The sequence below is a fragment of the Aphidius gifuensis genome, linkage group LG4 (genome assembly GCF_014905175.1).
Source record: "Aphidius gifuensis isolate YNYX2018 linkage group LG4, ASM1490517v1, whole genome shotgun sequence".
In the NCBI taxonomy this organism is placed as follows: Eukaryota; Metazoa; Arthropoda; class Insecta; order Hymenoptera; family Braconidae; genus Aphidius; species Aphidius gifuensis.
Window position 1 is genome coordinate 2,082,325 of NC_057791.1, and position 24,280 is coordinate 2,106,604.

General features: G+C 24.1%; 8 protein-coding genes across 8 annotated transcripts in view; 2 read left to right on the forward strand and 6 right to left on the reverse strand.

The window, feature by feature from the left end:
- Positions 1-6,587, forward strand: part of LOC122853700 (putative uncharacterized protein DDB_G0282133) — a 35,638-nt gene extending 29,051 nt beyond the window's left edge. The window contains exons 6-8 of the mRNA XM_044154117.1: positions 1,259-1,355; positions 2,785-4,385; positions 6,367-6,587. Coding sequence (XP_044010052.1) covers positions 1,259-1,355; positions 2,785-4,385; positions 6,367-6,504 — 1,836 coding nt within the window. The 3' untranslated portion in view covers positions 6,505-6,587. The remainder of the gene's footprint in view (positions 1-1,258; positions 1,356-2,784; positions 4,386-6,366) is intronic.
- Positions 6,588-7,441: 854 nt separating this feature from the next.
- On the forward strand, positions 7,442-10,026 carry LOC122854418 (F-box only protein 39-like). Its single transcript, XM_044155050.1, has 6 exons — positions 7,442-7,753; positions 7,816-8,048; positions 8,113-8,277; positions 8,638-8,864; positions 9,331-9,489; positions 9,594-10,026. Exons 1-6 carry the CDS (start codon positions 7,562-7,564, stop codon positions 9,911-9,913), a joined length of 1,296 nt encoding a protein of 431 aa, XP_044010985.1. The 5' UTR covers positions 7,442-7,561; the 3' UTR covers positions 9,914-10,026.
- A 1,334-nt stretch (positions 10,027-11,360) lies between these two features.
- Positions 11,361-12,926, reverse strand: LOC122853701 (zinc finger protein 225-like). The gene is made up of 2 exons (XM_044154118.1): positions 11,999-12,926; positions 11,361-11,731 (listed from the first exon to the last, which is right to left on the reverse strand). Exons 1-2 carry the CDS (start codon positions 12,924-12,926, stop codon positions 11,361-11,363), a joined length of 1,299 nt encoding a protein of 432 aa, XP_044010053.1.
- Positions 12,927-16,514: 3,588 nt separating this feature from the next.
- Positions 16,515-18,035, reverse strand: LOC122853703 (gastrula zinc finger protein xFG20-1-like). Its single transcript, XM_044154119.1, has 2 exons — positions 18,020-18,035; positions 16,515-17,654 (listed from the first exon to the last, which is right to left on the reverse strand). The coding sequence occupies exons 1-2, from the start codon at positions 18,033-18,035 to the stop codon at positions 16,795-16,797; spliced, it is 876 nt and encodes a 291-aa protein (XP_044010054.1). The 3' UTR covers positions 16,515-16,794.
- On the reverse strand, positions 17,998-20,443 carry LOC122854416 (zinc finger protein 708-like). The gene is made up of 2 exons (XM_044155047.1): positions 20,318-20,443; positions 17,998-20,204 (listed from the first exon to the last, which is right to left on the reverse strand). The coding sequence occupies exon 2, from the start codon at positions 20,189-20,191 to the stop codon at positions 18,152-18,154; it is 2,040 nt and encodes a 679-aa protein (XP_044010982.1). The 5' UTR covers positions 20,192-20,204; positions 20,318-20,443; the 3' UTR covers positions 17,998-18,151.
- A 217-nt stretch (positions 20,444-20,660) lies between these two features.
- Positions 20,661-21,035, reverse strand: LOC122853704 (zinc finger and BTB domain-containing protein 26-like). Its single transcript, XM_044154120.1, has one exon. It carries the CDS (start codon positions 21,033-21,035, stop codon positions 20,661-20,663), a length of 375 nt encoding a protein of 124 aa, XP_044010055.1.
- Positions 21,036-21,078: 43 nt separating this feature from the next.
- LOC122854420 (zinc finger protein OZF-like) lies at positions 21,079-24,267 on the reverse strand. The gene is made up of 3 exons (XM_044155052.1): positions 22,432-24,267; positions 21,318-22,224; positions 21,079-21,195 (listed from the first exon to the last, which is right to left on the reverse strand). The coding sequence occupies exons 1-2, from the start codon at positions 22,515-22,517 to the stop codon at positions 21,558-21,560; spliced, it is 753 nt and encodes a 250-aa protein (XP_044010987.1). The 5' UTR covers positions 22,518-24,267; the 3' UTR covers positions 21,079-21,195; positions 21,318-21,557.
- On the reverse strand, positions 23,271-23,995 carry LOC122853705 (zinc finger protein 91-like). The gene is made up of 2 exons (XM_044154121.1): positions 23,509-23,995; positions 23,271-23,281 (listed from the first exon to the last, which is right to left on the reverse strand). Exons 1-2 carry the CDS (start codon positions 23,993-23,995, stop codon positions 23,271-23,273), a joined length of 498 nt encoding a protein of 165 aa, XP_044010056.1.
- Positions 24,268-24,280: the final 13 nt, after the last annotated feature.

Below are 24,280 nucleotides of genomic sequence, written 5' to 3' on the forward strand. Positions count from 1 at the left end.
AAATGCTGAATGTCTTTGGCATGTTTTAGTGTGTCTCTTCTCTCTATATCTATATTGTCATCTCGATCATATACAAAAATGTATAGCTTTATGAAACATATCATTGTCTTTTATTCTCTTTGCAACTTTATCTAAAATTCTTTGTGATATCATGATCAAACTAAAAAAAAAATCACAAATAATATGCTAAGAAATAAAATTCATGTCTCTGAAAATCGATCTATCACATGTCCAGATTGTGACGTTTGAAAATGACTCAGACACCTCTTCAACCCCTTTATGGTTTTAGCGGTGAACCATTGAAACGACTCGTAATCCATCAACTCTGTCGAATTGTCCACAGTTATCGATTACTCGTCACAAATCCAATTTCAAAATTTTATCAAAAAAAAGACAAAATAATTTATTACTTTATTTAACATGTAAAATTTTATTTTTTTTTCATAATTTAAAAAATTTAATTCATTTAACTGATATAGATAAAAATCTCAATTTCATTTGAGTTGAAAGAACGAGCTTGAAAACTTCATCAGCACTTGAATATTTTTTTTACAGTGTCAACAATTTTTCCATCAGTTTTGCATGCAAAATAAATTTAAAAAAAAAAAAGAAAAAATCAAGTTTCAATTCCATTAATCTCTTCAATAATGATTTTTATTTTTTTTCATTGACTTTTTTTTTTTTACGAACACTTCGAACACTTCGATTAAACACATCAATCTGGTTCACAGTCAACCAGGTGCAACGATCAATCTTTAAATCTAGAGTATTAAAAAAATAAAAAAAAAACACGTCAAATTACCTTAATTCTAATTTGACCTCATTCAGTGAAGACAATGTTGCACCTCATTTTAAAAAATCGTGATAATCATTTATCATTCTCAGCTAACATTACATTATCCTATTTCTGTCGTCAATGATCGAGAATACGTGAGTGTTTTTTTTTTGCATGTATAAGGATGATAGTACTCTTATCTATGTTTACATTTGCATTTATCCTTTACTAAAAAAGTATAAAAAAAAATAAAAAAATATATAACTCAAGTTGGCTTCAAAAGGAAGAGAGAAAATAGAGATGTAATGTTTACATACACTTATTTTTGTATGGTAAGAGAAACATCTCTAGCTTGACCATTAAACTTGGCTACACTTGAACCAAAATAAACACACATATATATATATATATTTTCATTGAAACAAATAACCCAAATACATGTATTCACAAAGTCCAACTAAAGTTTATTTCCTTGTTGACCAGGAGCTAGAAACAGTACTGGCTGAAGAGTTGATGGATCGGATCCTAACTAAACTTGCAAGTCGTCCATCCCAGTATGACTATGCAAGCCGTTTGCTGAGTAAGTAAAACATATATATTTTACTAAAATATAATTGTCTGTATCATTAGTTTATTGTCAAGTAATTATTATATTTCAAAGTTTTTATTTGTCTCTATTAACCATTGACATTGTAGATGATAAATTATACAATTTATCATTTATTAAAATTAAAAATTTATTAATAATTCAATTTTATGTTTGGTTAATTATTATTGAACATTATATGAACATGCTTAATTAGTAGAAAATTATTATTGATTGATAATTTTATCAAATATTATTAAATAGCTTAGCAAGTGTTTTTTTATAAATTTAAAAATTAATTTCCATGATTCTACATAATTTTTAATGCATTGGATTATTTAGTAATCTTTTTCGTAATATTTTTAAGCTATTTTCAAGCTCATTAATTAAAACGTGTGTTAAAATAAATATTGAATAAATTAAAAATATTAAATTGAAGTTTGAATTAAATAATATTTCAAAAAATAAATAACATAATAATTTATTCTCTACTAATTTCTTTGTATATTAATTATTAATTTGTATAAAAATTTACATATATAATTATAAAATTCAATTTTCGTAATATGATATATTGACAAGGATGACATGGTAACTTTGTAATTATATAAATTTTGATGTAACAAAGGAATTATGTTAAAGGATAGAAATGAGGATCAGTTGAAGCTAGGATATAAAAGCACTTTAGAGAACGAAATTGATAGTTGGCTTGTTGAATATATTTAGTTGTATTTGTGGAAATTGTAAAAGAGGTAGATAGAGATAGAGAGAGAATTAAAAGCAGGTTTAGGAAAATTGGTTGAAAAGAGACGTTTGAAAATGATTATTCTAGAAATGTTGAATGAGCTTGGATTATTAGCCGAACAATTGTTCCAACAATTTCACCGCACATGGCATATTACACACACCAAGTGTGCATCTTCTTTACTAGTATACTTGGCCATTTCATAGCTTAATTACCGTTTTACCATTTGCACCATCAGCTCTCATCATGATTAGCCATCTATAATTCTACTACTATAATATATTGTTCTCATTTTATTGTTCTTATTTTTATTTTTACATAAAGTCGGCTTTTCTTAATTTTGTAATATTGTAATTACAATAGTTTACATAAAGAATTGCTTTTTTTTTCTATTTAAAAAGGGTTATATATAATATGAAAACAAATTTTTATAAATAATCAAATAATTTAGTTGATAAAATTACTTTATTTTAAACGAAAAAGTTTTATTAAACTTTGAGGATTTTCAATCGTACAAAGTCACTGAATTGAATCTCAATTTATTTTTATCAAACTAAATTGAGAAAGAAAAAAAAAACTATTTGAGATAATAGAAATATATTTTTGCTGAATTATCATGAAAATAACTTTAATTATTTTATATGTATAATTTTAATTTCTTTTTTTTTTTTTTTTTAGAAAATTTATTGGATCATTTGGAGGCATCAAGAAGTAATTCAAAACGTAGTTCTTCACCAACTTTATTTGATGATTTAAAAGTATCAACAAAATCACCAATTGTAAAGCCAAAAAATCCACAATATATCCATCATCAACAACAATGTCATTTAATCCATATACACGTCAACGTATTATCAATAGCCACAATGCAAGGATCACCACAAAATCAACATGATACTTTATCATCAAGATATAAAGTTGATACAAGTGATTCAAGTAATTCTCGATTACTTGATTATGATTTGTCAGAACGTGCTTATCATCATCAACAACAACAACAACAACAGCAACGTCCAAAATTTACAAGTGACATGTACAATCAATATCAGTATCAGCAACAACATCCATATCGAAATATGAATCTTCAACGTGATTTTGACACTGATCCAATTATTGATTATGATGATACTTATACTGACGTTGATTATTCACGTTTACGTTCTGGTTTTCGAAATAAACCAAGAAAATATCAAAGATTTGATATGTCAAAATTTCATGATCCACTTTATGATGATGATAATAATGATGATGATGATGGCTATAGAAATAATGAAAGAAAAAATATTCAAAATAAATATAATAATCGTAAAAATTGGTCAACACGATGGCGTCAATGGAAAGATTATTGGCGACCAATTATTCAAGTTGATGAAGAAATTGATAAAACAGGAAATAATCATCGTATTTATGGTAAATTTGATAGTACATGGCCAGTTGATGATATAAGTATAACAAAAAATGAAAAAATACCATGGAAAATAATTGATGATACAAGAAAAAATATTTATAATAATAAAATTAATAGAAATAAAGATATAAATAATAATAAAAATATTATAAATGATACATTAAAAAATGATAATATAAAAAATGAAAATTTACCATTACCAAAAATAACAATGACAACATGGAATAGTTTAACATCAGATCCAGCAACATGGCCATTTAAATTATCAGGTGCTAAACCATGGCCAAAAGATAAAAATGGAAAATCATATAATCCAAATGCTGAACTTGTTCATAAATTAGGATTAGATAAACAAAATAGATTATTAAATGTTAAAAATAATAATGATGATGATAATAAAATAAGTGAAATAAAAGAATCACAATTAAATTTAAATAATAATAATTGGAAAACACATGAAAAATGGCCAGATAATGATGATAATTGGCCAAGTAAATTAAATAATTGGGATATTGAATTGACAAAACAATCAAATAATCAAGTAACATGGTCACCAAAATGGAAACAATTTACTTATCATAAAGTTAATAATTTACCATTAACTAAAACAGGTAATATTGATCAAACAAAAACAAAAAATTCATATATTGCTGTATCTGCATTGTCATCTGTTAATGATTGGCATAAAAATGATATTGAAGAAATTCCAATTGATAATAATATTAATAGTAATCATGATGATCCAACAAGACAAATGTTATTTCAACAAACACCATGGAAAAAAAGTGTTAATGCTAGTAGAGATAAAATAATAATAAAAAAAGATACTTTAGAAAATCAACTTGATGATCTTAGACAAAATCATTTTAATGTAAGTATATAATTATACAAAATACATCTTTAGACAATGTCTCAGTAAACTTTAAGTCTTGCTTTTTTTGTTTTTTTTGTTACTTAAAATATTCACAAAAGTAATTATTACAAAGACAAACACAAAAAATGAATAACATTTCTTTTTTTTTTTTTTTTGTTTTTCTTTTTGTACTTCCGGCTAAGAATAACACTCTGGGGAAATTTAAGGAAACACAAGGGACAAGTTGTATGTAAGGGAGAGTTAAAGAAATATCATGTATAACTGTGAACTTTCTTGCTAAAGTGGACGCTAGAGTTAAAGACGAATAGCTCACTGAACACTAAGTAAAATGGTTTTTTTTTTTTTTTTTTCATTTTCTATTTTTTATGTTCCTTATGTTTTTTCGTTAGTTTTCACTTGGTGTGTTACTATATACCTCAACTATCCAAAGAAGTATATTTATTTTTAAAAAAAAACTTTATTTATTTTTTATTTTTAAGTTTAAAATCCAATGGGAATAAATAAACATTTACCAGATGCAACTCTCTCGTTGCTGACTTCTCAGCTTTTAAAATAATAAAAATTACTTGACAGTATATTTTTATATATTAAAATAAATTAACAAAAAAAACTTTATAATTATTTATTTAAAAAATTGTTAAATTAATATTTCATAAATATTATTTTTAAATCAAAATTAAGTTATAAAAATACTAGCTAAAAAGAAATAGTTTAATTGAATTTTCATTCATCACAGAAATTTTTTATCATTGCTCAAGCGTTAATTAAATCTTCAATGTCTCAGTGAGAAATAATAGGGTGAGAGTGTAAAATAAAAAAAAATAAAAATATATACTTGCTGAGGTTTTCCACTTGCAGACAAATAAACGACATGGTCGGGACTGCTGCAAACCACAGATTGAGGTGTATGTCCCCTTGGAATTTAACCACCACTGCAATACGGAAACAGAATAATAATAATAAAAAAATAAAATGAATAAATGAATGAATAAAAGAAGAGTGTCACAAAAAAGCGCATTGCCTGAATGCTTGGGTATTCTAATATAAAATAAAAAAAAGGAAAAAAAAAACAAGTAAAAGGCTTGTAATTTCCTGAGCAACGCGACCAAACCTTGCGTAAATAACGTAAAAACTTTGTGTGTTTTAAACTCGGCATTGCAATTAGAAACAGACTTGCAATTTCTAAAGCAACGGGTGGTCGATCATGTTCTTTTTTTTTTTATTAAATTTATTATTATTACTTTTTTGTTTTTATTTTATCAATTCTTTCATGTTGTGCCTTGTGTAGCTTTGTGCATGTAATTGCAAAAAGGAAAAAGAAATAAACCTGTGTGTGGATATAAAAAAAAAAAAAACTAAATAAAAATAGATAGCTAAAAGCAAAGACAAAAAAAAAAAAATTCTATGACACGTGAAAAATTGGTCAAAAGTTTTTTTCTGTTGGATATAATTCCCTTTGGTACTGCCTGGCAATATCTTGAGTCGTCAGACCAGATAACTTTTATGTGGATAAATCGGGTGATGATTCTTGAGTGTGTTTATACGTGTGGGTGAATGAGTCCCACGTGTATGAAGATAAAATAAATGAGATAGAAAGTAAAAATATATAAAAATAATAGTAATGACAACAGAGGGAATAAAAAATAAAAAAAAATCAGATGAAGCAGTATGGTTTAGGATTGAAAAAGTTGGTCATAAACGACCATCGTGGTCGTCGTCAAAGTTGGTGGATGCATTGGTGATGAGTCTGCTCTTCTTGCTGAATTTTTTTATCATATATCTACCGACAATCCATGCACAGCATGACTTATGAAAAAAAAAGTCTCTCCTTTTTTTATCATTTTATTATATTTTCTTTTTTTATAATAATAATGGAAAAAAAAATTATGAAAACTTTTACGTAGGATCTATTCCCATACGGTTGATTCAATAAAAAAGTTTTAGTAAAAGTTTCTCACGTACTTTATTTTAATTCCAGAAGCATGTTTCATCGACACAAGCAACTTACCTGCAGTCAACTATTATACCAGTGACAACGACTATCAAGAAAATTAACACAGTTAAAAAATCGTTGTTGAAAATTGTCGACAATGAAAAGATATCTAAAAGTCAATAAGGTTAATAAATAAATTTGTTTTTTTTTTTTTATTATTAACAAGTAATGTCATACAGAAAAAAAAATATAAATATTATTTAATGTTAATGGACTTTATTAAATTATAAAAATTATATTTTTCATTTCAAAAAATTCTTGGGAATATTTAAATTATTTTCAAAATATTTTTTGCTTTCATTATTTCATTATGAAAAATTTATTATTATTAATGGCAATTTGTTTTTTTAATTTTCTTTAAATATTATTTATTTTTTTTGTATCGAAAAAATTATTTTAATTATACAATGTTGTAATATCCGTGTTATGTAAATAGTTTATGTTCTCATAAATGAAATAAATTGATAAAAAAAAAGATCAATATGTGTCCAGACACAGAAAGTATATAAACTGTTTATAAAAAAAAAAAAAAATTAAAAAAGAAAAAATATCATTATAAAAAAGTATAATCATATTAAAAATACATGTAAATGTGAAACTGGACATATTGAGTGATAAAAATATGCACGTAATTTTGAATAATAAAATAACAAAAAATTAAAATAAAAAAAAAAAAAAAAACAGGTTAATATTTAAAAAATTAAACGTAACAATTAATAATGATCGCAACAGGTTAAATATAATATATATTTCCCTTATCGAAATTGAAAAAGGCTACATATATAATAGTAAAAAAATAAAAAAAAAAAAAATTATAAAAAAATATATATATGTATAAATAAAATGACAAAATAAAAATACAAAAAAAAAAAAAAATTACAGTTTCCTTAAATGTTCAATTAAAATTGATAAAAAAAATATTCAACTGTCCATGTTGTAGATTGGTACATGATGAAAAAAAAATCAAAATTAATAAAAAAAAAAAAAAGTAAATAAATGAGTAAATATATTGAGTTATATTTTCATTTGTTTATTTTTTTCAAAAAAATATATATGACATTGAATAAAAAAAAAAAAAAGTTATAGAGATTTATTGAGCTGGCAGTTGATTGATATTTTGAGCTTGACAGCTGTTTCGTTAAAAACTGATAAACAAATAGAAAATGAATATAGCTGGGAAATGTGGAGTCAGCTGCCTGAGCTGATATTAACAAATATATTTCATTATCTTGACTGTGAGGATCGTTGTAATGTTGGTAAAACTTGTCAATCATGGAATCATGCATTGGCATCACCAATTCTCTGGAGATGTGTTACTATTTTAATTGACAGAGATTTAAGAAGTGGATTTCCCTTGGCAACAGAAATAGCAGTAAGTATTTTTTTATATATATTTAATTTATTTATTTTGTATCGATATATAATATTTTACAGATCAAGTATGGACAACATATGAGAAGTTTAGAAATGGCTTGGTCAAGACCTTATATAAATCCTCGTGAATTTCGTTTATCATCAAATATTCGTGCTAAAGAGGGTCTTGATTTTATTGAAATATTGAAAAATAAAAATATACAAATTAAAGAATTTATTTTAACAAATTGGTTTTTTAGTACAAATTGGAATAATCGTAGTAAACTTTTAGCTGCAATTGCAATATTTATAAGGTTAATATTTAATTAACAAAATTGAAAAATAAATTAATATATAATTTAAAAAAAATAAATATAGATGTCAAGAAAATTTACTTACATTGAGCCTTTTAAATGCATATCTTGGTGTCAGTGATGTTTTACGTCTTCTTAGAGCTGTTGCCAACTCTTCGGGTTATCATTTAAAAACATTAGACATTCGTGGAGCTTTCAGAGATTGGCAAGCACCTCACACCAATTCTAGGTAAATGCCAAATTATTTTTTAACTAATAAATTTTATATTTTAAAAAAGTCATCAATAATTGGCTTCCTGACAAATTTACTTGTTAATAAAAAAAAAAAAATATAATGTAATTAAATTGATATATATTTTTGGAGCTGAAAATCAACTCAACAAAATTTCAAATCAAATATTTATGTAGATTAAACAGCAGTCAAGTCAATGACCTATTTTTTTTTTCACCTGAAATATGACAAATTAATTAAATTTTATTTGATTTTGCTATATTGATTAATTAATAAATATTTAATTGATAAATATATTTTAAATATGTTAATTAAATAATAATTGCTATTTTTTTTTTTTTTTCAATTGATTTTTAGATATCTTCGTTATTTGGGTCGAATGCATGCATTAAACACCTTGCATTTAGACTATCCAGCATTATCAGATCAAGTTTTGTATGCTTTGGCAAATGGTGCATCAAAAACTCTTAAAAATTTTAATATTTCAATTCGTGATTCAGACGTGCGTCAGCATACTGTTGGTGATAGTGCTTGGAGTAATTTAGCTATTGATTGTCCAGACCTCAAAGTTTCTTATACAATTGGTAAATTAATTTAAATATTTTTACCAACTAATTTTAATATTTTCACAATTTTATTTTCTGCATAAATACACTTGAATTTTTCTTGTAAAATATTTTCTATTTATATTAAAAAATATATAGAGAAACACAAGAAATTAAAACTAAAATATAAACTCAGTTAAATTTAGTGTCCATATTTATTCAAAAAAAAAACTAATAATAAAGTGTTAGTTTGAAAAGTTTAAAATTATGAAAATATAAACAATTATAAAATTTAATTTTTTATTCTTTTAAAAGTCTAGTATATTGAACTTTATTTTTTATTTTTTCATATAAATTATTCAATGATATTTCCATAGTTTAAAGGTTTTAATTTAAAAAGTTAAATTATATCATTAAAAGAATAAATAAAAAAAAACTAAGAAATAATATTTTAAAATAAAAAGAAAAAAAAACTTTTATTATTAAATTTGTTTAAAATTTACAGTCAACATTTCACATTACGATGATATGTCTTACCTTTTGCTGCCAAGTGTTCCACTTAGTCGTTTTGAAATGTATGGAGGACACGTATGGGACCAAAGTCGATCTCGAAACTTTCGTAGCACAGTTGGACTTTTAATCACCCATTATACAAATACTCTTGGTATATATATATACAAACTTTTGCTAATTTCAATGCAACTATATATATGCAATTAATAATATGTCTATTTAAATTTTCATTTATTTGTCTATTTATATGTCCAGAGGAAGTTATATTACAACTGAGATATAATCGTGAACTTCTTGATGATTTACTTGTATCAATGCTACAAAAATGTAAACAACTTACACGATTACAATACGATGGTATTATACAAAATTTAGGTGTACTCAATGATATTATTAAACTTCAAACATTATGTAAAACTAAATTTTCAAAAATTCATGTTAAACCTAAAAATGTTAATACAAGAAATCGACAAATATTAACTGATATTACTTATCAGTATAATCAAAAATTATATGATCAAAGAGTTGATTTTCGTATTGAAGATCCAACATCTTCTCTTCTTTTTTATTACTAAATTTTTTTTTTATATAAATTATTTTTACAACAAAAATGTAATTCAATGATTTTTTTTATTTTTTTTTTTATAATAAAAGAATTTAAAATTCTTGAAGCTTTACAAAGGTAAAATATTGTTTTGTTGTTAGTTAATTATGTAGACAAAATTAGTGTATTTAATTTGGATCTTTGAAAAATATGAGGGCTTGAAATTTGTATCTTGTTATGTACTTGTTTTAAAACTTTAAATATTTATATTGTTTTATTACAATTAATTTAAGAAGAGCTGGTAAAGAGTGGCGTTATTTACATTTAAGAAAAAATAAACATAGAAATTAATTATTAATTTTTTAAGCTAATAACAATTGTCATTTGTGTAATAGGAATATTTTTAAGGTTGATATAAACTAAATAATCCTATTATAGAAAGGACACTTGACCACATTCAAGAGGTATTTTTTTTTGTAGAAAATATACCTCTTTTATTTTATAATACCCTGAAATTGTAAAAAATCGACTATGTATTTTTTTTAAAAAAGACAAGTTCGTATCAGGATTATAGAATAAGCGATGAAGTATTTTTTTTATGGAAAAAATGCCTCTTTTAATTTATGATACCCTGATATTTTAAAAATTCAACTATGTATTTTTTTTAAAAAAGACAAGTTCGTATCAGGGTTATAGAATAGGCAAGGAGATATTTTGTATAGTGGAAAATATAGCTCTTGCAATTCATAATACCCTGAAATTTTAAAAATTCGACTATGTATTTTTTTTAAAAAAGACAAGTTCATATCAGGGACATAGGATAGGCAAAGAGGTATTTTTTTTGTAGAAAATATACCTCTTTTAATTTATAATACCCTGAAATTTTAAAAATTCGACTATGTATTTTTTTAAAAAAAGACAAGTTCGTATCAGGGACATAGGATAGGCAAAGAGGTATTTTTTTTTGTGGAAAAAATAGCTCTTGCAATTTATAATACCCTGAAATTTTAAAAATTCGACTATGTATTTTTTTAAAAAAAGACAAGTTCGTATCAGGGTTATAGGATAAGCGAGGAGATATTTTTTTTGGTGGAAAATATACCTCTTTTAATTTATAATACCCTGAAATTTAAAAAATACGACTATGTATTTTTTTTTAAAATGATGACAAGTTTGTATTAGGGACATAGGATAAGCGGAGAGGTATTTTTTTTTAATGGAAAGATATACCTATTCTAATTTTTAATATCCTGAAATTTTAAAAATTCGTAAGGTCGCTCTTGAGAAATAACTTGTTTTAAATTTTATTTTTTAAATTAAATCATTATTAATAGTTATTGATTTTTATTATCGAACATGGTTTTAATTTATTTTATTAAAACTAAATAATTATTAATAAACAAAATAAATTCTTTAACAACACATAGCTTATTTTTTTTTTTGAATTTTGTTAATCAAAATTTTACAAATAATTATTGCTATGTTGTTTTAGATGATGATTTTGAATCCTTAGTAATTATGTTTTTTGAATATGTAGCTTTTGGTATTATAGTAGATGCTGTCTCAAAAGTGATCGAGTGTCTTCTCATGTGTTTTATAAGAACACTTCTTTCAATTGTCTTCAATGAACATTCACTACATTTATAAATTTTTTTATTAAGATATGTAATATCATTGTGCGCAGTTTCTACATGTTTTCTAAACATTTGCTCAAATTTAAAACTTAATTTACAAACATCACAATGAAAATAAGAACTTGATGATTTAGCTGAATGTTCTTTGTAACTTTTTTTTGTTAAATTTTTACAATCAAATGTTTTACATGATTTTGATTCATTCTCTGAATCAACTCTATTTATTAACTCAAGCATTTTTTTATTTCCATTTATTTCATGTGATTTAGTATTTTTTAAATTTGATGTTAATATTAATTTTTTTCTCTTATAATCATCAATTTTTTCTTTTAATCTATTTTTGTTTTTATGATTTTTTATATGTTCATCAAATATCTTTTCATTAGCTGTACGATAGCCACATTTTTGACAAGCAAAATAAATTAATCTATGATCTTTCGAGTGTTTTATTAAATCAGATCGTAGTGTAAATTTTAAATTACACTCGTTACATGGATATTCCTTAATGTAAGGTGTATTTTCATCATGTTTATCATTAATATGTTCAAGTAAATCTTCATTATTTTTAAATTGTTTATTACACTCTAAGCATATATGAATTTTATTAACTTTAGTTTCATTACTAGCCTTAGAATCAATAGTTGTAAATAATTTTTTTTCATTAAATCCAGCAAAAACCGATGATTCATATTTATGAAAAAACGTATGAATATCTAAACTTTTTTGACAAGTAAATTTTTTATTACATATATCACATTCAAGTAGTTTTAATTCATTTGAATGATTATATTTTTTGTGATCAAGTAGCTCACTGAGCATTAAAAATTTTATATTACAATAATTACATGTGAAGTAATTAGTTGAATGTGAATTATAATAATGTGCATGAATTCTTCTTGTAATTAAATCAGTGTAATAACATAGTCGACATTGTACTTGACCTTGACATTCAACAGTAGTACATGATTCAAAATGTTTAACAAGATCCATTTTATCTTCATATCTATTCTTACAATAGCCACATTTAAAATCTAATTCATTTATTATTCTATTATTGGCAAGATGTTCTTTTAAAATATTTTGTTCACTTTCAGTTAAAATTAAATTTGGTGATTGAGATGGATTTTCTGGATTGTCGTTAATTATTGAAACTTCTGTTAATGTTGTTTCATCATCATCTTGATACAATGATGACTCAGTGTTGGTTTTAAAGCAACAAACATTGCATGGGAGTTCATTTGTATTTTTCTTATGATGAACAGTGAGTTCATGCTCTTTGGTAATTATTTCAGTTGGAAATAATAATTCACAGTGTGAACATTCATACAAATCATTGACTTCAACAGACATGGCTTTATTAAACAGTTCACCATCCTCATCTGTTTCTATTATTGTTGGTTCATCTAACATTTGCAAATTGTCTGAATGAAATTCTTCCTTGATATACACGACATGTCTGTAAAAAAAATTCATAAATTTCATTATAATTTTATATATTACAAAATGGTAATTAGAAAGAAGTATATATACTTATTACTTTTTTCATTTATTAATTTAATTTTAATTTATGTTTTTTATATTTAAATAATTTAAAACTTTAGCTATAGTAATTAGTCTTTAAGTATACTTATGTATTTGATATTTTTGAATAAATAATATTAAAATGTTACTTTGTATATTCATCATTTTGTTTTTTATTTATTATACCTAGTAATTTTTCAGAAATGTGTATTGGGGACATAGAATGGACAAAGAGGTATTCGGTATTTTTTGAGAAATTACCTCCTCGATTTTCTGATTGCCTAATTTTTTTTTCAGAATTTTTGTGATTTGTAACAGGAGAATAGAATGACTGAAGAGGTATTCAATATTTTTAAAATTTACCTCCTCGATTTTATATTTGCCTAATACTTAAAAAAAAAAATTCGATTTGTATCAGGAGAATATAATGACTGAAGAGGTATTCGATTTTTTAAAATTTACCTCCTCGATTTTATATTTGCCTAATACTTAAAAAAAAAAATTCGATTTGTATCAGGAGAAAATAATGACTGAAGAGGTATTCGATTTTGTAAAATTTACCTCCTCGATTTTATATTTGCCTAATACTTAAAAAAAAAAATTCGATTTGTATCAGGAGAATATAATGACTGAAGAGGTATTCGATTTTTTAAAATTTACCTCCTCGATTTTATATTTGCCTAATACTTAAAAAAAAAAATTCAATTTGTATCAGGAGAATATAATGACTGAAGAGGTATTCCATTTTTCAAAATTTACCTCCTCGATTTTATATTTGCCTGATAATTAATAAAAAAAAAAAAATTCAATTTGTATCAGGAACACATAACATGGTAAGAGGTATTTGATAAAAATTTTTAAAAGCGCCATCTATTATTTTTTTTATGAACTATATATGAAAAACACTCAAAATCAATAGATAGTAGGAAACTAATTTATGAGGGTTATAGAACAAGAAAAGAGGTATTTTTTGGATCACACTACGAAGCGCCATCTATTGTTTTTTTTCGAAACTATAGATGGAAAACACTTAAAATCAATAGATAGTAGGAAACTAATTTATCAGGGTTATAGAACAAGAAAAGAGGTATTTTTTGGGTCACACTACGAAGCGCCATCTATTGTTTTTTTTCGAAACTATAGATGGAAAACACTTAAAATCAATAGATAGTAGGAAACTGTTTTATCAGGGTTATAGAACAGGAAAAGAGGTATTTTTTGGGTCACACTGCGAAGCGCCATCTATTGTTTTTTTTCGAAACTATAGAGTCAGAACATTGAAATTTCATAGATAGAAGAGGGCTGTTTTATCAGGAGTATAAAACAGGAGAAGCAGTATTTTTTGAATCACACACCAAAGCGCCATCTATCGTATTTTTTTGGAACTATATAGTAAAAACATTTAAATATCATAGATAAAAGAGGGTTGTGTTATCAGGAGGATAGAACAAGAAAAGAGGGATTTTTTAAGACACACATTGAAGCGCCATCTATTATTTTTTTTTAAACTACAGGATAAACACATTTAAATATCAAAGATAGGAGAGGGCTGTTTTATCAGGAGTATAGAACTGAAAAAGCGGTATTTTTTGAGTCACACTACGAAACGCCATCTATTGTTTTTTTTTGGAACCATAGGGGAAAAACATTGAAAATTAATAGATAGAAGAACGCTGTTTTATCAGGGTTATAGGACAGGAAAAGAGGTATTGTTTAAGTTACACTACGGAACGCCTCCTATTTTTTCAAATTTTTTGTGATTTGAAACAGGAGAATAGAATGACTGAAGAGGTATTCAATATTTTTAAAATTTACCTTCTCGACTTTATATTTGCCTGATACTTTAAAAAAAAAAATTTCGATTTGTATCAGGAAAATATAATGACTAAAGAGGTGTTCAATATTTTCAAAATTTACCTCCTTGATTTTATATTTGCCTGATAATTATAAAAAAAAAAATTCGATTTGTATCAGGAGAATATAATGACTAAAGAGGTATTCGATTTTTCAAAATTTACCTCCTCGATTTTATATTTGCCTGATACTTAGAGAGTTAAAAACCCTCAAAATTTATAGGAAAAAAAAAATTCTTTATCAGGATAATATAACGGCCAAAGAGGTATTTGATCGTTTCTGTAACTCACGTCTTTCAAGTTATGTTCTCTTAATAATAAAAATATATATCTATAAATTTTTATTTAAAAAACAAAGTTATGTATTAGGAACATATATAAATCAAAGAGGTATCTAATGGTTTTAGTAGCTTACTTCTACTAAGTTATGTTATTTTAATATATAAAAAAATATTTTAATTATTTTTTATTAAACAAATAAATATACGTAACAGGGACATAGAATGGCATAAGAGGTATTTGGTCTTCCAGTAAGTTTACTTCTTTCATTTTATGTTTCCCTAATTTTACAAATATTTTTTCAAATCTTTTCGAAGAAAAAAATCATTTCGGTATCAGGAACATAGAATGACATAAGAAGTATTCGGACTTTCTGAATAAATTTCGAATGATTTTAAAAATTAATTGGGCTAATAAATAAATAATAATTTACAAATTACAAAATAATGTTTCAACAAAAATGTTTTATTATTTTAATTAGAATATTTCATTTTATTATAATCATCTCTTTTCTTTTATTCTTTATAAATATTTTTACGTTTCTTAAGTTTATTATAATTATTATATTTATTATTTAGCACGACGCATGTTACGACACAAAATTGTGATGCATCTCCGCAAATTTGCCTTTGCCAATACCTTGTTTGGAATTTTATTGGTCACATATTCTGAAAATAAAAAAGAAAATAATGTTAATGTGATAATTTCATTTAAATTCCTTGAGATAAATAAATTAAAAATGCACTTACTCTTTACCGCATTGATGACATCTTTTGGAATTACCTCCTTTCCCCCTCGACCGGTAAGGCTCATATTCTTTAACCTAGTTTTTCCTAAAATTTTTCGCATTACAACACTCACCAGTTGTGATGGTTCTTTAATTTTTCTTTTCTCAATATATTCTAGTTCTTTAGTGTCGATAAATACAAAAAAACCTTGGGCAAGTTGGGCTCGATTTCGTCCCCCTTTTTGCCAAGGTCGTTGTCTATCATTCTTACCAACCTTAGTGTCATTGGTATCATCATCATCTTCATCATCATCATAATCATAATCATCATCATCATCAGCATGTACAGAATGTTTAACAGTTGTATGTGAACAGTTCCTTTTTGAATTACACAATCTACATTTATCAATTTTTTTCGAATGACGAACGAGTTCATGCTCTTTGGCAATTAATTTAGTTGGAAATACTAATTCACAGTGTGAACAGTCATACAAATCATTGACTTTAACAGACGTGGCTTTATTAAACAGTTCATCTTTCTCATTTGTTTCTACCATCATCGGTTGATCTAAATTGTCTAGATGAATTTCTTCCTTGATATACACGATACATCTGTAACAAAATTAATAAATGTCATTATACTTTCATTCATATAATTCCCCAAATAATATATCAAATATTTTAATAAAAAAATTTCAACTACCATATGCGATAAGATACACCACAAGATCGACTTAATATTTCTGTTGTGAATTAAAAAATTAAATTTACTAAAAAGGATTATTAAAAAAATAAATAAACATTCTATCAATAATTTCATGTGTTTTTCTCATTAACTAAAATTTTATTAGTTACAATATGAATTGTGTTAAAAAAAAAAAAAAAAAAGGATTTAACATCAAAGATTTTTAGAATGAACTTTCATATGTCGATTAAGATTACCTGTATTTGATAAACATTTACCACAATAATCACAAATTGATAATTTTTTTTTTTCTTTCAATGACTTACAAGTATTACGTTTTTTATGTTCAGCATAAGTAGCTTTATGTTTAAATTCTTTTTTACATTTATCGCACGAGTAACGATGACTTTGTTCATGCTGTCGTGTAATATGTTTTTCAAGTGTTAATTTACGACCACTAACATAATCACATTTATCACATTTAAATAAATGAACTGGATGTGATTTATAATGTTTATCTAAATTTAATTGAGTTGAAAATTTTTTGTTACAATCTTTAATTGTACACTCGTAAGCAAGAGTATGCTCATGTTTAATATGTGCTTTTATAGATTTAATGTGTTGAAATTTTTTATCACAAAAATTACATGAATATCCAGATAAATCAGTGTGTTTAGCAAGAACATGAGATCTTAATGAATCTTTACGTGAAGTTTTATATCCACATGTATCACATTCATATTGTTTTGGATGAATTTTTTGATGTTTTAGAAAATTTGTTTTGTTTTTAAATTTTTCACCACATTCAATACACTTGTAAACTAATATTAAATCATTTTTATGATATAATCTAGTATGATTATTTAATTGACTTTTTGTTTTAAATTTTTTTGTACAATAATCAATTGTACATGGAAAATTAAAATCATTTGTGTGACGCATTATAATGTGATTTCTGAGATATCTTGAACGACGACATTGATACGCACATATATTACATGTAAATATTTTTTCATTATCCAAATTAGATTTACGATAATTTTTTAAATTTAATTTTTGAAATGAATTTATTGCTATTGTCGGTTGTCCAAAATCATTATTTACCAAAATATTATTATTTTCTTCCAATTTTTTGAATCTAAAACAAAGATATAAAAATTTTTTTAATTAATTTAAATTATTTTAGATTTAAAAAAGTAAAATCATGCTGATGAGATGATGAGATGAATATTCGTCTGCTGAAATTCTTAATTTATAAATAAAATAATAAACTAAAAATATACAAAATTTTCATGACATTTATTTATTAAAAATTAAAGTTTTATTTTAACAGTTACAGTATTTTTTTTTTTTTTGCAATTATTAGCTGATTATTTTTTATGAAAAAAAGGTGTTAAAATTTCATCAAAATAATAGCTTGAAAAAAAAAGCTTGTTACAATAAAATAGACACATTTGGTTTATCATTTGGTTTTAATTAAAAAAAAAAAAAACCCAATTACATTTTTAGAAATTAACTGATAAAACAAACATCATAATTAATGTACTTGTTAATTGAAAGAAAAAAAAAATTAACTGTGGTGTTTTTTAATATGCCATTGATAATCAATAAACAATTTATATTTCTTATCACATCCAGGTGTTTTGCATTTAAAATTATATTTTTTAGTATGCAAACGTACAATGTGTCTTACAAGTAATTCTTTTAATTTAGCTTTATATCCACAATAATCACACTCAAAAAATTCACTCGAATGAATTGATGAATGTTTTATCAACAATGATTTTGTTTTCAATATTTTTCCACAATCTTTACAATCAAATATTTTTACAACTTTTGGTGCTGTATGTCGTTCTTTCATGTGTTCTGTTAATAACTGTCTTTCTTTAAATTTTTCATCACATTGTTTACATGAATATTGTGATGATTTATGTTTACTAAAAAAATGTTTTTTACGAAAATGATCACTTGGAAATTCTTCAGGGCATAATTTACATTTAAATATTGCTTTATTAACATTTTGATTATCATGTGATTCAATATGTTTTTTGTATTTTGGCTCACTTAAAAATTTTTTATGACAACGTTCACAACTAAATATTGGTTCTGATATTGTTTCTGGATGTTTATATAATAAATGAAAATTAAGATTACATTGTTTATTAAAAGCTGCTTTACAAGAACCTACTTTACAATGTAATAATTCTTTATTTGTATGCCAACGTTCATAATGATCTCTAACTCTTTTTTGTGAATGTGATACATATTTACAATTATCATATTCACAAACATATTTTTTAGTATAATCAGAATGATATATTTCCTTGTGATAAATTAATGATCTATTACTTTTTAAATCACGTTTACATATCTCACATTTTGTTATTATTGGTATTATATTTTTTGCTTGATGCATTTGTATATGTTTTCTAAATGTAACATGCCATTCTGTTTCAAATGGACAAAGTTGACAACTAATTAATGACAAATTATGCATATTTTTAATATGATTTAATCTTAAATTATTACAATCAAAAGTTTCATTACAAAATTGACATATTAATTCTCTAACAAATTTTACAGGCTCTGGTTCTTTTGATGTACTTGGAAGTTTAATAATTGCTCTTTCATTATTAACAACAATTGATTTAGCTGAATCAGTTGATTCATCACTTGAATAATCAAATAATTCTTCAACTTTTACTTTTTTAAGTTGATTATCTTTTGTTATATGATCACTTAATCTGTCTGGTTTTTTTATTTGTTCACGTAAATTGTATACTTTTTTTCTATCTCTTATTAAATTATCATCGATATTAATACTTGATGTTAATGATGTCTCAACAGAAGAGCTAGACAAATTTTGATTATTCATCACACCAACACTTGACAATGACGACGAAGGTTGCGGAACATTTTCCAATTTAATGCTTTCAATATTTTCTTGTAATTTCTCTGGTAAATTGACTGGAAATTTAGATGATGTTGGAACAATATTATCCAGTTTCGATTGACTTGAAACAATGCTAGTATTATTTTCATTTTTGATTGATAATTTTAACTCAGTCGTTTTAGAATGAAGAGTATCAGGTTGAATTTGTTTTATGGGACTACTTGGTGAATCACTGTTTGATAATGATGATTGACACTTGGCTTCATGATCAGTAAGTTTAATATTACTGTAAAATATTTGTCCACAGTAAGAACACTCGAGAATTCGTTCGACAACAACTGACAAAACTTTATCAAAAAGATTTGATTTTAATTTTGGTTCATCAACATTCATGGGTTCATCTTTAAGCTTGATATCTTCAATTTTAACATCTTGGATTTTGTTATTATCGTTTGATAGAATTGGATGACTCTTGGCTTGATGTTGACTCAATATTAATTCACTATTAAAAATTTCACCACAGTATGAACAATCATAAATATCATCAACGTCAATTGATATTGCTTCATTTAAAAGTTCTTTTTTCACTTGGTGTAATTCAGTATTTATTGATTGTGTCAAACACGATTCCTCAGTGTCATCTTGAATTTCTTTTTTTAAATCATCAAGATGTACAAGTGGCCATACTTGTTGCTCTTTTTTCACTTCAATCTCCATGGATGACTGAATTCTGAAACATAAAAAAATACATAAAATTATATTAGTTGATTCAAATAAATAATGCAGGTTGAAAAATCATCATAAAACATATACAATAATTTTTTCAACACCCGAAAAACATACCTTACTTAAACATGACATAGTTTTTTTTTTTCCAGCTCACTGTATTTATAAGAAATAGAAAGAAAAAAAGATAGAGACTTAAATAAATAGGTTTTAAATTAGTTGCTACATTGATGTGTATATTTAAAAAAAAAAAAAACAAATAAAATATCAATTTTTCAAATGATTTATTGTAATTTACATTACAAAAAATTATAAAGAAAAAAAATTCCTGAACAAAATTTAAACTATTTTTTTATTACATTTAATCATTTATCAATTGTTTAAAAATATATTTTAATTGATCATTAATATAATCATTTAAAATGTCTATTGACAATGATAATTTTTTGCTTTATTTATCTCAATCATTTGGATGAAATTGTCTTATGTGTTTACGCATACTTCTATCATTTTTAAATTTTTTCAAACAATGATCGCATTTGACATCACGAGTTGTTTTATGTACAGATGCCATATGATCTTGAAATGTAGCTTTGTAAGGAGTTTTATAATCACATAGCTTACAATTTAAAAATTCATTTGAATGTATTTTCATATGCCAATTCAGGCTACCTTTTGATGAATATTTTTTATTACAATGATTACAAATAAATACTTCATGTTGCTTTGAAGTAATTGGTTTATTAAAGTAACTATGATAGTAACGTGATTTTGGTGCTTCATCAAAATTATTTGAATTTTCATCAGCATATGAATCACTGGTAGAAACATCCATCAAAGGATCAACAGGATATTTAATTTTTTTTGTTCTATTAAACCTTGAATGAACATTTTTTTTATGCTCAATTAAAAGTAAATTATTTTCAAATGTTGATTCACATATTGAACAATCAAAATATTCATCATCCATTGATTCTTCCTCAATTTTAAAAAATCTGAAACATAAATAATTTCATTTTAAAATAAACAAAATTAATTATCATCTTTTAACTTAAATTAAAAATTAACATTAAATCATCAAGGTTTTATTTTTATATTATAATTATAGTAAACTTACGATTCTATAATTTTTTTTTTAGGGAAATTTTATCGTTAGCTATAATTACAAAAGCCAAGTGATATTTAATAAACAATATTTATTAATTATATATAGTCAATCCAACAATAACAATATTTTGTAAAAAAAAAAAAAAAAACATTTTTAATATTTTAAATAATAGTGTTGATAAAATTTTTTTATTTGTGAAGTGATAAAAATATTTAATAGTGTAATAAATTTTTTTGAACAAAACATTAATTAACTATGTACTTTTCTAATATGACGTGATAAACTTGATTTAAGTTTGTATTCTTTTTTACAAAATTTACATAAAAATTGTGTTGTATCTTTGTTGGTATAATCATCATCAATATGTGATAATTGTTGATATGTATTTAAAGTGTTATTTTGAATTTCAGTTGATGACATTTTACATGTATCAAAATGTGTTATTAAATTATTTTTATTTGTATATTTTTTACCACAACTATCACATTTAAATTGTGTATCAACTGGTAGTAATTGAAAATGAAGATTTTTCATATGTGCTTTAAGATAAGATAAATTTTTTAATGTTTTTCCACAATGTTCACATGTCACTCCATTTTGATATGTAGAAGAATCATAAATTTCATGTGTTGATGATGATGATGGTGATGATAAAATCTGATCATCATCTTGACTCATAAAATGTGATGAAAATGATGTTAATAATTTTTCTTTAGAATCTTCATCCATATTAAATTCTTGAGGATCTAATTCATACAAATAAAGTGCTTGTTTATTTTCATTTAAATCAAATTTACTTTTAAAAATTGTTTCAGGTACTGAACAATCCAAAAATTCATCATCAGCAATTGGTGTTATTTCTTCATCCATTAATGGATCTTTTTCCATATCATTTTCCATGTCGATCATCAATACTCTGTAACAGATAAATATTTATAATTTGGTTAGAAAAAAAAAATAAAAATTATTGTTTTCTTGTGGAAACATCATGTGTAATAAATTTTTTAAAAATTGTCAAATCAAATAACAACAAAAAAAGCTTTTTTACAAGTATTTATAAAATTATTTAAAACACTTAAAATTAATGAGTTAATATTAAATTTAATTATGAGATAATAATTACATTTTAGATTGAATAATATTTTTTCTTGTTATATTTTTTATCTCGTCATTTGTTTTTAAGGTTGTTGGTGTGTGTTTTTTTTTCATTTTTATTTTTTATCTTGAGGGTATTTTGTTCCTGGAATTAATTAATATATTCAATCGAACGATTTTTATAACAAATAATTACAACGACAAGTTTTATGTTCAATATTATTTTCTTCATTAACTCCATTTCTAAAACAAAAAAAAAAAACTTATTACATCAAATTAACACTATTAATTTAATATTTTTATCAATTAATAAAAAAATACTGATTTTTCTGTAATACTTTACACAGTGAAAATTATCATATTTCAATTTCTAAAAATAAATAAAAAAACATGAAAAATTAATATTATCAATAAAACAATTTTTATATTTCTCAAATTACTATTATTTAATTTAGGAATGTATGTATTTTTTTTTATTCAACATGATTATTTAGTTTTAAGAATACATAATTATCATTTCATTATTTTATAATATTAAAAAATCTCAGCTAATCAGCTTTTCGTAATACAGTAACTTAAAAAATAATAATAGAAAAAAAAAAAAAAAAATAGAATAGTATAATATTTTTCGTTTGTCGAAATTTACTAGTCAAATCTTAAAAATATTATCCACCAATTCCTACAAAAGTTTACTAAAAAAAAAAAAAAAAAATTAATTAACAAGTATACAACCAGTAGAAAAATTATAAAGTCCCAAGTCTCATATGTATTGGCATGTGTTTTCGTATACTATCTTTATAAAGAAATGATTTTTTACAAAAATCACACTCAAATGTGCTATGTAAAAAATTAGCATCATGTTTTATTTTAACATGATACTTTAATGATTTAAGAAGTTTATATTTTTTATGACATATTTGACATGCATGATCAAATTTTCCAGATCGATGACGTAATTTAACATGTTGAGTTAAATTACATCTTTGTTTTGATGTATAATTACATTCATCGCAATTATATAAAATAGGATTAATATTATTTGGATGATTTTTTAAATGTTTTAATAAATTTTCTCTTGTTCCATATATTTTTGGACATTTATTACATTTAAAATATGATTCAGCTGGTAATAATTCAAGATGTCTCCGTCTTTCATGTTTTGTTAATTCTTTACGTATATTATATTGTTTACTACAATATTCACACTGATAATCATATGCCATATTATGTACCAATGATTGATGTATACGTAAATTTCTTTGATAATTTGTGCTAAATGTACATTTATCACATTTAATATATTTGCCTAAATGAGTTTTTTTATGATCACTCAAACCACTAGATGATTTATATTTTTTAGGACAATATGGACAACAAAATTTCTTGTCATTATCCTCTGAAATACTTGATACATTTATTGGATCACTATTGCATAAAGTTTGATTCAATATATTTCTTATTTCAGTATTATTTAAGATTTGTTGTTTTAATGATTTGTGTCTCAACTCAATATGACGATGTAAACTAAAATTGGTACGATAACTTTTATTACAATAGCTGCATGGAATATTAACTGATGTTTTATTATTCATTGAATCTGTCAATTGATTATTTGCAGTATTTTTTGTATTATTTTTTTTTGCAGGTGTTTTTTGTGTTGATACATTTTTTCTAGGTGAATTATTAGCTTGATTATTCAATGATGATTTGTGTCTTGAATCAGTATGACGACGTAAACTAAATTTCGTACGATATTTTTTGTTACACAAACTGCATGGAAAATTAACATTTTTTATAGATAATGTAGTATTTAATTTGTCCGAATGAAAGTTTATTTTATGATTAGCCAATTCTGATTGCGAGTCAAATATTGATTC